Source organism: Epinephelus moara, chromosome 1 (assembly GCF_006386435.1).
Source record: "Epinephelus moara isolate mb chromosome 1, YSFRI_EMoa_1.0, whole genome shotgun sequence".
NCBI classification, from domain to species: Eukaryota; Metazoa; Chordata; class Actinopteri; order Perciformes; family Serranidae; genus Epinephelus; species Epinephelus moara.
In genome coordinates, this window is record NC_065506.1 from 25,394,699 (window position 1) to 25,407,671 (window position 12,973).

The following is a 12,973-nucleotide window of genomic DNA, read 5'->3' on the forward strand; positions in this document are numbered from 1 at the left end:
TCAAAGAGGAAATGGTTTTGGTTGCGGGGGCATGATGTTTCTGGATACATGACTGTGGTGTGCAGTGTCAGACATTCACATGTTTTACAGCTGGGATGTGTTTGTCATTTTCCTTTAGTGCAATAACAAGCGGACACAATGAGACACTGGTCAAGTGTCCCGGCTACGAACATGACCACAGTATATATTTGATATAGGGCTGTACTAAATGGTTCAAAGCTTCATTCAAACTATAAATTAGGGATTTCCCAAGTTTTACAGGTCAAGGACCCCTTAGCTAAAAGAGAGATGGAGCAGGGACCCCCTACTATATACTATACTGAATATTATACTGTGTGGCTGGAGGTTGTCAGGCAGAGGGCTGTATCAGCCTCAGGCAGCAGTCTTTATCTGTATTTGCTTTTCAAGTAGGTGAGGGAGGAAAAAGATGAGTTGATGCAAAAGGCAAAATATATTGTATTCATGTGTGCTGGTCACAGCCACACATGGCTATGGTTCCCCAAGTCACAGTCTTTAAACTCATTAGTTTGTTATCTACACAGGTTACTTTCATGTATGGTCAACCATACCTGAACAATTCACATCACACAGTTGGTGTGACTTAAGAATTTGTTCATTTGCTTTTAACCTTACATTGTTTAATTTAAGTGTACACATTCTAGCTTTGTAGGGTTACACAGGCAAATTGTTTGATATTAATCATCTGTCTCTTTGTCTTTGAGTTACCATGGTTGTTTGGGGAGGCCCCTTCCAGGTGAGCCAACTCACTGGACCAAACCATGTGCTGCGGTGTCATGGAGGAGATTTGGGTTTAGTTAGTTTTGCTTTGCCGTCCATTTTGGTTACCCCTGTGTAGGGGTACTACACAACCACTTTATATGCTCCACCGTGTGTCATTTTGATAGGTCACTTTGTTCAGTTAACACCTTGTTTAGATATTATAGTCAGTATAGTTATGTAACGTTGATCTCTTTTGTCGTCCTAGTTATTAATTTCTTGGTTTGTACTTTTTCCTGCATTTTTCTGGGTAAATTAAAAACCCACAATGTTGTCAACAACTCCTGTGTCCTTGTTGCCTCACCACTTGATCCCTAACACATGTTAATGTGTATTTTCAGACATATTTCATATACCTTAGGCGTCACGGACCCCCTGTTGAAAACACAGGTTATAAATCAACATTCGAAAGCTGCACAGCTGTTTTTGCATGTCTATTCATTCTGTTCAACCCATGTATGTCTGTACAGTTGCAAATAAAGATTAGTCGGTAACACTTTACTTGAAGGTATCTACATAAGAGTGGCATGACACTGTCATAACTATGACATGACACTGTCATGAACTTGTCATAAACATTATGTACATGTCATAAACATTTATGACTGCTGTCATTAAGTGTCATTCGGTTTTTGTAATGACAAGTTGACATTGTTTGGGTTGTCTTGATTATGACAACTTGACATTAACCAGAATGACATTACCAGAAGATGTGTTTGTCATAACAACTTGACATTAACAAGAAATGCACTTCTTTTTGTGTTTATGACAAGATGACATAATGATTATTATTGTTATGACAAAGACATCTTCTGGTGATGTCATCCTGGTTAATGTCAAGTTGTCATTACAAAAACTGAGTGACACTTAATGAGAGCAGTCATAAATGTTTATGACATGTACATAATGTTTATGACAAGTTCATGACAGTGTCATGTCACCCTTATGTAGATACCTTCAAGTAAAGTGTTACCGATTAGTCTACACTAACATAATTAGTATTAAACTGTTTGTGGAATTAGATTTGAGTGGTGGCTGCGTAGAATTGTTTCTGACTTGTGTGATCCAAACATTTCCAATAACTCCACAGTGTTGTGAAGTCCAAAAGTCAAAACTTATTAAATAAAAGAGATAGATGTAATCATTTCGAAAATTCACGTTTTAATCTAATGAAATATTCTACTTGAATCCATTTTTTGTGTGTAGCCTTTCAAAAACAACATTTTCACTGTACTTAAAAAGCAGTTTGCTCTCCTGCTTGCTGCACACAAAGGGAGGCACGCACCTGTGTTAATGAGGCGGTGTAGCAGCGATCTAACAGCACCATAAATCACATTTATATAACCTCAACAACTAAAAATTTATCTCAGCTTTAAGTTAATTGCCATTTCTGTCGTAGCATAATGTTGTTATAAGCCTGAGGGTGCAATAATTATTTCATCATTATTTTATGTCTTTATTGGATTAACCTGCTGCCTACATAGAAAAAGACTAACTCATTTAATCCCATGAATCACTTTATCCAAAGAGAGGATTCTGTTTGAAGATTTCAAATTTTTTTTAGGGCGATGACATCATAAAACATGCCCAGAGACATCCAAAGCTTCATTAGAGAACCTCAACAGAAGCTTTCAGCGTTTTGTTAAGACACAACACATCAGCTCCTTCCTTCAGATACTCAAATAACCGTCTTTATGAGTAGTACTGGCACTAAAGTCATCATGTAGTCATGTAATTTAGATGATGGATGATGAAGTGAAGTTTCCTACCTGGCGGCAAAGTCTCTAGGCTGTTAATCTTGTCATCAGACACGTGAGCTTTGCTCCTGCTGGACACGTCACTGGAGCTCCAATCATCCTGAAACAAACCAAACAAACACACACGCACAGATTAGCACAGATACACACGGTTTAATATGAAAGCAAATAAACAGGAGAGCAGCTGAGAGATATGTTATCCAGCACACAGGCATTTGTTGTTGTTTTTTAAAGATATCAGCTAGAGCATTTTGGCTGTAAAATTTACAGTATTATGAAGCTAATCAAACTGTAAAACATCACACTGGAATTTAGTTTAATCAACTAATCTTTGATCACAAGTTTCCCACGACTTGAACTCTTTTGACCCTTCTCTTTCATACTTTGAAGAAAGCAACATGATGGAACTTGCTGTGTCTCTTTAAGATTAGTCCTAGTTGTGTCTTTACGCAATAATGAAAACAATGCTTACTACGACATCAAATTCAGTCTCAACTTACTTTTATAATTCCACCAACCACAGCTGACAGTCATTACAATCAAATCAGAAACAGACCTTTTAAAACAATAGTACATGAATCTAACATTCGTCAGTGAGACTGAACAGTTGTTGGATATATACTATCTTGAACCAGCTTAAACTGTTTTACATTGCAGGAGATATGTCACAGGAAAGACAATGAGTGAGCGTTATAGGCTTCGATGACACATAAGTGCTCCACCTGCACCTACATTTCTTTCCAAACCCAGACGAGAAAACATATTTTGGAGCACTTCACCAGTAAAAGATTCATAGTAATGTTATTGTACAAAAGTTATTTATGAACCAGAGTATGTCTCAGACAAGTCCACTGTGGTCAACTCCATTTAGACAACAGAATGTCCAGCAAATGTGATTCTGTTGCCTCATGCGTAGACTGTATCATAATGATACAGTCATAACAGCCACCATGATGTCACCCACTGGTTTGTGAACTCCTGTTCTGAAGCCTCAATTTGGCATTTAAGTCGTCACCATCTCGGATATTTGGAACCAGAAGTGACAAGAGGGTGGAGCTGTGGAAGAGCGAGGGGTGGATCTGACTTACAGACTGTGGTGACGCCTCTCAGACAGCCTGTCAATCAAAGTGGCCACACCCTCGCGTATGTGTAGCTTTAAGCCTTAATAACATTTGATCAGGTGAGTTTTATAAAAATTCACCCCCTGTAAAGGTGCCATTAACGGGAAAATAAGCTATAGAGACCAAAACTATTTCTGTACCAGGCTGTAAACATGTTTATTTCTGCTGTAACGTTGGGCATCTTAACCTGGGTATGCAAGCGGGGGGGTCAATAACTTTCCTTTTTTTTCTCCTTTGCCTGTGTCCTTGTGTATTAATCTGTGTCCCCTCTCTCAATTCAGAGGTTTTTGCGGGTCCGTGAACGCAGCACAGGCAGAAAACTTCATGAGTTCATTTTTTTTTTTTTTTATCTCCATAGAAGTTTGTGGAGTTTTGAGTCACAGGGTGGATATTTGATCAGCTGATTTGCCCACAGATGATCAGACCAGATCAGATCAATTGATGAGAGAAGCCACTGCTGCAAAATACTTTTAGACCAAACACAATGAACAGATAAGTTTCACTTTTACTGCACTCCGCCTGTGTGTGGAGCAATGAATAAGCGAACAGTATATATATCCCAACAGTGCAACTAGTGAACAACTGTTTTGGAGCCAGCCTCAAGTGGTCATTCAAGGAAATGCAGTTTTTGGCACTATCACACTGGCTTCATTTTTCATCCCAGGAGGTTACCCCTTGGTCCCAAGACGTTAAACAATCAAGGCTTCTTCTAGCAAAACACTGAATGAATAAATCAGTTCATACACGTTTCATCCCATTCAGTCATCAGTTCACTCACTCACCCCTGCAGTCATCTACAGCCTGATAATCAGTGGCTATTTAGTTTCAGTTCATTCACTGTTTGAATCAGTGACAAAAGTCTGAGATGTCTGCAGTGATTCAAAGGTCTAGAAACATGCAAAGTCATCCATTCTTTCACTGACTCACTCACTCACTCACTCACTCACTCACTCACTCACTCATCTGTTTGCTTTCATTTCCTCCTGCCCATTCATCAGGTCATTCGTTCATTCACTCCACCAATGCACTGAGAAACACAGTACACTCACCATACAAATGGACAGATGACCGAGCCATCCCTCCTTGTGTCCATTTATTTTACCATTAAAACCCACCGGATCAATACACTGGGAGGCACAGTAATTAGCACCATTCATTCCCTGTCCGGTCCATTGCCCTTGACTTCAAAAAAACTATTGTCCAACTCTATTATTTGCTCTGTAGTTCCCTTTCACCTTCAGCCTCTCCAAAATGCTTTATTGATCTGTTTTCTTTACTGCCTAAGGACAGCCAATGACAGGGTGACATCACAGACCACCGCAAACACAACTCAACAGTTCATTTCTTCACCTCAGAGAAGCGATGAAGGCTAGAAAAATGAGTTTCACACCATTTTTATGCTTTTTTAGGCCTTTCCATTTCTAGTATCAAAATAACTGCTGTTGTTTTCTGTGACTCTCGCACATCATTTCACTCGGTGCCAGCTTTTCCATTCATCTGCTGGGGACGCTGTGTCAATCTGCACTCAAACTATAAACATCTTTCAGTGACTGAAATAAGATTAGATTGTCCGACACCCACAGCTCCTATAAAAAAATAAAAAATAAAGAAAAACCTACATAAAATCAATTTCTATATGTGTTCATGACAGCTGAGTGTGTGCAGAGTCAGATGGTAATGCTCAGTGTAGGATGAAAACCAAAGCTGGCAGTATATACTGGCTGCAGAGATACACTCTGACAGGCTCTGAGGGAAAAACAGGACACGTTCTCAAGTGAAATAAAACTCCAAATTGGCGTCGGACTTTTGCTTCGTTGGACTGTTTTGTCTTTCTGACATTTTAAGGTGAACCCTTCAAACCAAAATGTTTCACGGCTCTGCGTTTTGAGCTGGTTATAAAATACTTTACTTTAAGGCTGATCTGACGAAAGTGCTTTTTCTCTTCTCTCTGTGTTTTTACTGCTTTAGAGTGTCGCTAAACAGACAACGAGTAGACTCACATTTGCATGTGCTGACATCTTTCACAGTGGGGTAATTTTTATCAAATTTAGCTTTGTAAACACCACCTTCACATGATTGTATGCCCCTCAGATCTGGTGACCAATTACTACTCTCTATTCCACGTACCCAGTTAAAAACTAAAGGTCATCAAGCATTGTCTGTTGTTGGTCCTTGACTGTGGAGTAGTCACTTACAGTTAGATCTTCCCCCTTGAATGATACATATAAAACTCGTCTTAAGACCGATCTCTTTTCTTTAGCCTTTAAATTATCATTAATATGACAAACTTGACCACACTGCTGAACACATGTTTTTCTGTCTTTCATTTTGTTGATTGGGCAATGCTTTTTATGTTATGGTGTTGTCAAAATATTGAACACTTTACTTTCATTGTCCTATTTATGAATGTTTTTGTTTGTATATTTGTATATCGTCCCTGTATTTCTATTGCTTTATGAAGCACTTTGGAAACATTTGTTTTTTTTAAATGATCTCCATAAATATATCTGACATGACTTGACTTAAGTCATTTTAGACATGTTAATGTGATACGTACAAAGCATACAAATGTAACATGTTCACGGTCTATTGAAACTTAGGACTGCTGCTTTTCTATAGTAATAACATTAACGATGTCTCTCTTCTATTTAGAGCTGCAACAATCAGTTGATCAATCGGTTGGTTGATCAACAATTAATGAGAAAATTAACTGATTATTATTTTGATAATCAAAACAATAGTTAGTTGCAGCTCTATTTAAAGTTTCACACTTACAGCCCCGGCACAATTACTTTATATATTTATCTTAATATTTTAATTTTTATATCTTAAATACTAGTGTTAAACATGACATGACATGATTTCTACTTTATTTTGTTTCTTGCTTTATATTTACACACTTTTATTTCATACGCTTTTTCGTATTTCCTATTATTCTCTATTCTTCACATCGGAGCAGCTGTAACAAATCACAATTTCCCCTCAGGGATCAATAAAGTATTTCTGATTCTGATAGTTCTATTAAAGTGTCACTGTGAGTCAGCATGCACAATATGCAGCTAAATGGAATTCAGCCATCATTGATTTTGTTATTTAGACCTGTGTGACGTTTAAAAATGTCTCCCATGAAAACGGCCTATATGAGCAATGCTGCAGCTGGCACACTTAAATGATATTAATGTTATTAGTCGTACCTGTGAGGAGTCAGGATGTCCTGTGTTTAAAAGAAGTATATCAGCTAAGTGTGAGCACTGCATCATTTGAATTCAGCACAAAGTCTAAACTACTGATTAAGACATAATATAATCTCATTCTGCCAAAAATTATTGGCATTTAGCTCAACAACCTAACTTTTCCTCCATGGTATCATCTCTGTGTAACTCCAACCTGCTGACAGCCTACCAAAAGATTTTTGTTAGGTACGATAGATTGAGCATCTGTTTTCAATTTACTATCAATTTATAAGAAGGCCATTAAAATGGCAGACAGCTGGCTGAACAAGCCGCCAACAGTCTGTTGAATATCTACTAGTTTAGTGCTGGGAGTGCTGAGAGGCTATCAAAGTAAACTGATGCCGTGCTTCCTGCAGGAAACACTCCGCTTTTGCTGTTTTTTTTTTTCTTGACAGCACTGATTTATAATGTAATTTTAATATGTTCAAAATGTTAATATGTTAAATACGATTTGGGAATTAAAAATCTGTTTCAAGTCCCACGTCTTTCGTATGCTTGCATTCCCTTGACACGCTCATGAAGAGCCAGTGCTGGGAACAGATCAGTAAGTAATTTCCCCTGCTGCGCTGGTAAATGCCAAATATTTATTTTATGACTGCAGCTTTAGGTTTCAACTACAGAAGTTCACCATTTAACTTTTTTTTAACAAGCAGACAGGTGAGGAGACTGAGGTGACGGGGAAATGAGAGGGAGAGAAAGATAAGAACATTTAAAAAAAGGAAAGAAGAGAGAACTGGAAAAAGTGATGGGAAAGAAAGTCCAATTCTCCAGCTGCATCTGTGCTGTGTGCTTCCCCTCTAAACCCCCCTGTGATTTATGGGAATTGCAGTCCATCACAGATCGCACCGAGAACGAAAGCATTAGGAGATGATGAGAACAATGCAGAGCTTTAAGGGCCAATAGGCATGATTGATCAACAAATGGTTGCTGTAAATATGACTTATGGCTGATCGAAAGATGATTTAAAAGGGTAAGTAGAGAGCAGATGTTGGAGAGCTATTTTTATAACTCACATCACACGAATGGTTCTGAAAACCTCTTAGTGATAATGGCCCCACACTGTTTCTGCCTCTGCTCCAAACACAAACATGATTGATTGAAACTGTGCACACACAGAAAGACATAAACAACACACACCTCGGTGTGCCAGCTACAATCACAGGTATTAGTAACTACAGCTGTAACCGTTTGTGTATTTGAACCGTCACCGTCCATGGCACACAGAATACAGGGTAAACTTATGCACGTAATGTGAATTCAAAGTTCATAAGCTCCATCAATGCCCGCAAACTTTTAGCTGAAGCTGTTAGAAACATATGCTAAGGTGAGCAAAACAAGTAGATTGGCATACCAGTCAGTCACACTATGGGGAGTGGCAATGAAATGCCGGTGCTGGAAGACCTGCCTGTGGGTTTCCGGTCAGCTACAACAGCAACGGGGAGACAGTTGTGTGTAAGATGAGGACGGTAGGACGTAGGACTGGGCAATGAATATTATATTGATATCATGATATGAGACTAGATATCGTCTGCATACCGTCATCATTTGCCTTTGACCATTTAGTCCTTAAATTCACATTAGCGATGATTATTTATCACAAATCTCAATATGTAAATATTTTGTGAAAGTATCAATAGTCAACCCTTAAATATCGTCCAAATATCGCTATCAAGGTATCTGGTCAAAAATATCATAATATTTGATATTCTCCATATCCCTAGTGTGTTGGCGTTGCTCCACTGTTGCAGGGGATGTGATAGAAACACATCCAACAAGCTAACGCACATTTGATGGCATCACCCAGATGTGCCGATCACTGGGATGATAAATGTTTGGATACTTTGAATGTATACAGCCAAGGTGTAACTAACTGACACACGTCTCCTAATGCACAAGTTCTATTTTTTATTTCTCTACTCATTTGTATTTTCAGTTTCATATAATTCGAGATGCTTATCAGTTTTATATCCTGTTGGCTTTCAGGAAAGTGTTTGTAAAGTGTAAAACAAAAGCTCCCTCCCTCAGTCCACAGTAGGAACATTTACTCTCGCTTTGACACTTTTACTATTATCTGTTCAAAATAAATGAAAAGAAACGGATCCTTGTGCAGTTCCTGTTGTGCCGAACTCGCACCAAACCATGACTCCTTAACTGCGTGTGGAACAGTGACTTTTTTCTGTACCATTATGCCCCTATTAGAAACTGAAAAAAAAAAAAAGTGTTTTGAGCAACTATTAACACGCAGTTTTCCCATTTCTCCCCTTCATATGTCCGACAGCATCATATCTACTCTGTATCACCTTGTTTTTAACTGTTAGTTTAAGCTATGGTGTTTACATAGTGGCATATTCAAACCCAAGACTTCATGTTGTTCATGAACAAAGTCAGTTAAACCAGGGGTGTCAAACTTATTTTGTTCATGGGCCACACACAGCCTGATTTGATCTCAGATGGGCCGGACCAATAAAACCATTGCACAATAACCTATAAGTACCATCAGCTTTTGTGTAAAGAATTACAAGTACATTTTGTAGACGTAGATGCTCACCCTTTTACAAAACCGATGAACAGCCTGAGATGTCTTGTGTTACATATCTTTAAACATGGTCACAGTAAGTATTCATTGTTATATCAGAGACTTGTATCCTGGTCAGGGTGGAAAAGCCTCTGAAGCAGAATTTTACATGAAGTATACACTGTTTTACTTGCTCCTGAAACCTGGCACCTCTTAGTCCAGTCATCTAGTGGGTCGGATTGGACCCTTTGGACCCCTGATTTAAAGGAATAATTTTATATTTTGTGAAAACACACTTATTTGTATTCTTGATAGAAGAGAGGATTGATACTACTCTGAAAGCAGGTGGAAACAGCTCGCCCTGCTGTTTTTTCCTCTTCAGTCCTTCCCTGTCATCATATTTCTCCTTCTTCTTGTCTCTCCCTCCATCTTTCTCTTTGTCATACTGTCTTTCTGTCCTTCACATCTTTTTGTCTCCCTCACTCCGCCTATCTCTCCTCTGCTGCGTCATTTTGGCAGTCCTTTGCTTGGTCTGCCATCTGACAGATGGTCATGACACACAGAGGCAAAAAGACACACTTCATACACACATTGAATTTCAAAAAAACACACTCAGCTCATTCAGGGGAGGACAGTGGAGTCGTCTGTCACTGTGGTGTAAAGCCAGTTTCTGTCCAGCTCTCTGGTCAGTGAGAGAAGAGCTGAAGTTACCTAATAAATGCTCCACTGTGAAAAGATAATGTTACACAGGAAGGTGGTTTAAAATATCTGCGTGAGGCATAGCTCCTTTTTGTTTTGTTTGATTAGACTTGTTTAATCTGCCTTTTAAGGATTTTCCTCCTGTGGAGGTTGGTTTGTTTTTCTGGTTTGAGCCACCTAGCAACTCCCGTGGGTGTCTGTGTCCCTGCGGTGTGTGTTTATCTCCGTGCTTTGTTGTTGGTTTATGTAGGGCAGCATTGAGCATCTCACTGCAAACGGTGCGATAAAAACGTTACATTCATTAAGAAAAGAGGGATAATTTTGGGTCTTTTTATGTCGTGCCGCAGCACACGGTGACAGGAAGCTAAGAGGACCAGTCAGAAAATGACGCCTGACAGGTCATGAGCAACGCTCTCACAATGTGACAGGTACATGTTGTATGTCAAAGCACCTCCAGTCAACTAACTATGAGCACACAGCGAGGCTGTCAGAATCAATTTCAATATTCAAATTTCAGCCGGATGTCAAAAGAGCCTAAATCTGCCTGTTGCACACGTCAAAAACATCAATTTCTGTCTTCCATTTTACAGCTGAACGCATCTCTGCCTCTCCGTGTCGTGACTTCATATGAACTCAGAGGAGATCTGAGAATGCTGCTCCTCTTAACCTCTCCTCCGAGCAATGTCTGAAAGATTTTTAAATCCCCTTCAGTGAAAAGGCAAAACACACAGACTCGAATCTTTCAAGAATTTACATAAACGGAAAAGCCACATGCTATCAACCAGCAGATTTCCTGTATATTTAACAAGACAAAATCTAATCTGAGGTTGTTTTGCTCTATATTAAGCCCATTCAACATCAAATTTTATTTCCAGGTGCAATTACCAGCCCTAATAAACCTTTTTTATCCTAAACTGAAGGATCTACGCAGAGCACAAAGAGCTCTCACACCTGCTGCTCTGATAATGGGATGGACCAACAGATCAGATCAAGCATGCGTGCGTGTGGGCGTGCGTTAACACGTGTCAGCTCATATTTGTGTATGTAGGGGTTTGCGAGCTCACGTGCATTAGTGTGTCAGCCTGGTCACACGCACGGGTATCTTTCAGAGAGCGAATGTGTATGTGTGTGTGTGTGTGTGTGTGTGTGTGTGTGTTTGATCCAGTCTTGGTTGAGCCTCTAATAGTCGGAGTATAATCCACAGTAATCTGATCACATCCACTGATAAACCCGGAGCCAAGAGTTCACCAACACAAACACACATGTATGAATGACATGCCCCTCCCCAACACATACACACTATTCAAGCACTCTTCATTTGAACCGTGCCTGAAGAGAATCTTTTCACATCTTTACTCTTTGTGTTAATCTGTGATCGAACACAAGTTACTGAGAGACTTTTCCCTGCAAAGAAAAACTGAAGCCAAAACTGGTCTTCATTTCAGGGCTCAAATCCAGATGAAACCATCTTTCTGATACAATGAGCAGTGCCAATGATCTGATTTGCTGTGTGGGCTTAATTCATCACAAAATCCCTCAAAAAGACAACGGCACGGTACAGTGCGTCAGGCATCTGCAGCAGCAGAGAGAGGAGGTCGAGAAACACACTGATGGACGGCAGCACGCAGAGATGATACAATATGCTGCCGGAGGTTGTCATTATTTAAAACCCTGCCTAAATTAAATTTGTCACTCTGTTTAATATTACACCGTTGCATTTTGTATTGGTTGTACGCCCGCGGACTGCAGAAATTATCTTGAAAACAGGCCGGCGCCTTCTGTTGTTCAACTGTGAAAGGTCCCAGCTTACCGAAATTAAATTAGTGAGTAAATGAAACTAATTTATTTCTGAAGAGTCTACAGTCACACCAGGTGTCTGTGAGGCTGCACTGTTAGCTTAATGCTAATGCTCACAACGAAAATGTTATTATGGCGATGCTGAGAAGGTATAATGATTTACCATGTTCAACAGCTGATAAGCACTGAACACAAAGTAGAGCTGAGGCTGATGGGAAAGTAATCAGCTTTGCAGGTATTGAACTAATTAAAATGTTGACCGTATGACTGCGATGAAAACTCAGGGGATCACCAAAGTTATTAGCCCACAGTTCATCCCGAGGGTGACGTAAATGTCTATCAAAGTTCTTACAAATCCATCCAATATTTTTTGACACATTTTATCACAAAACAAAAATTTCAGCCTCATGGTGGTGCTAGAGGAAAAGTCAGGAAATCACCACATGATCACCATTAAGAGTCATTCTCTACAGAGATACGTAGTATTTCAATTGAAGGAGCAGTGTGTAGGATTTAGTGGCATCTAGCGGTGAGGATCACAGATTGCAACCAGCTGAAACTTCTCCCATGTGCCGAGGGTGAAATCCTGGTTAGGATTCAGTCTTCATTGGTCTTGAAGTTTTTACCAGGAGCTGAATTATCCACAGAGGTCTTCCTCTCCAAAACAAACAGACCTGGTGACTTAAACCAGTTAAAACACTGAATAAAGCAGTTTCACGTTAATAGCCATTTCTCCTGTGCTGTTCGGCTCATCACATAGCGGCTTCTGACCAGGGTGGCTGATGCGAAAACATGAATGGTCCTATCTAGAGCCAGTGTTTGGTTGGTCTGTTCTGGGCTACTGTAAAAACATGGCAGACTCCGTGGACAAGGACCCCCTCTCTATGTGGATTTTAAACAGCCCCAGGGGACATATTATGCAAAACTCACTTTTTCGTTGCTTTAGTATGTATATTTGCATATCCGGAGTGCCTCCCTACCCCTTAAGAGTGATTTTCGACCACTAAGTCAATGTTTTGTAAACTTGCTGAGTCAGGAAATGTGTCTCTAGAAGAGCCATTTGGATTTCACCCG

At 39.6% G+C, this 12,973-nt stretch overlaps 1 protein-coding gene across 1 annotated transcript in view; it reads right to left on the bottom strand.

The window, feature by feature from the left end:
* Positions 1 to 12,973, bottom strand: part of galnt2 (UDP-N-acetyl-alpha-D-galactosamine:polypeptide N-acetylgalactosaminyltransferase 2) — an 89,487-nt gene that overhangs the window by 40,663 nt on the left and 35,851 nt on the right. The window contains exon 2 of the mRNA XM_050053438.1: positions 2,547 to 2,634. Coding sequence (XP_049909395.1) covers positions 2,547 to 2,634 — 88 coding nt within the window. The remainder of the gene's footprint in view (positions 1 to 2,546; positions 2,635 to 12,973) is intronic.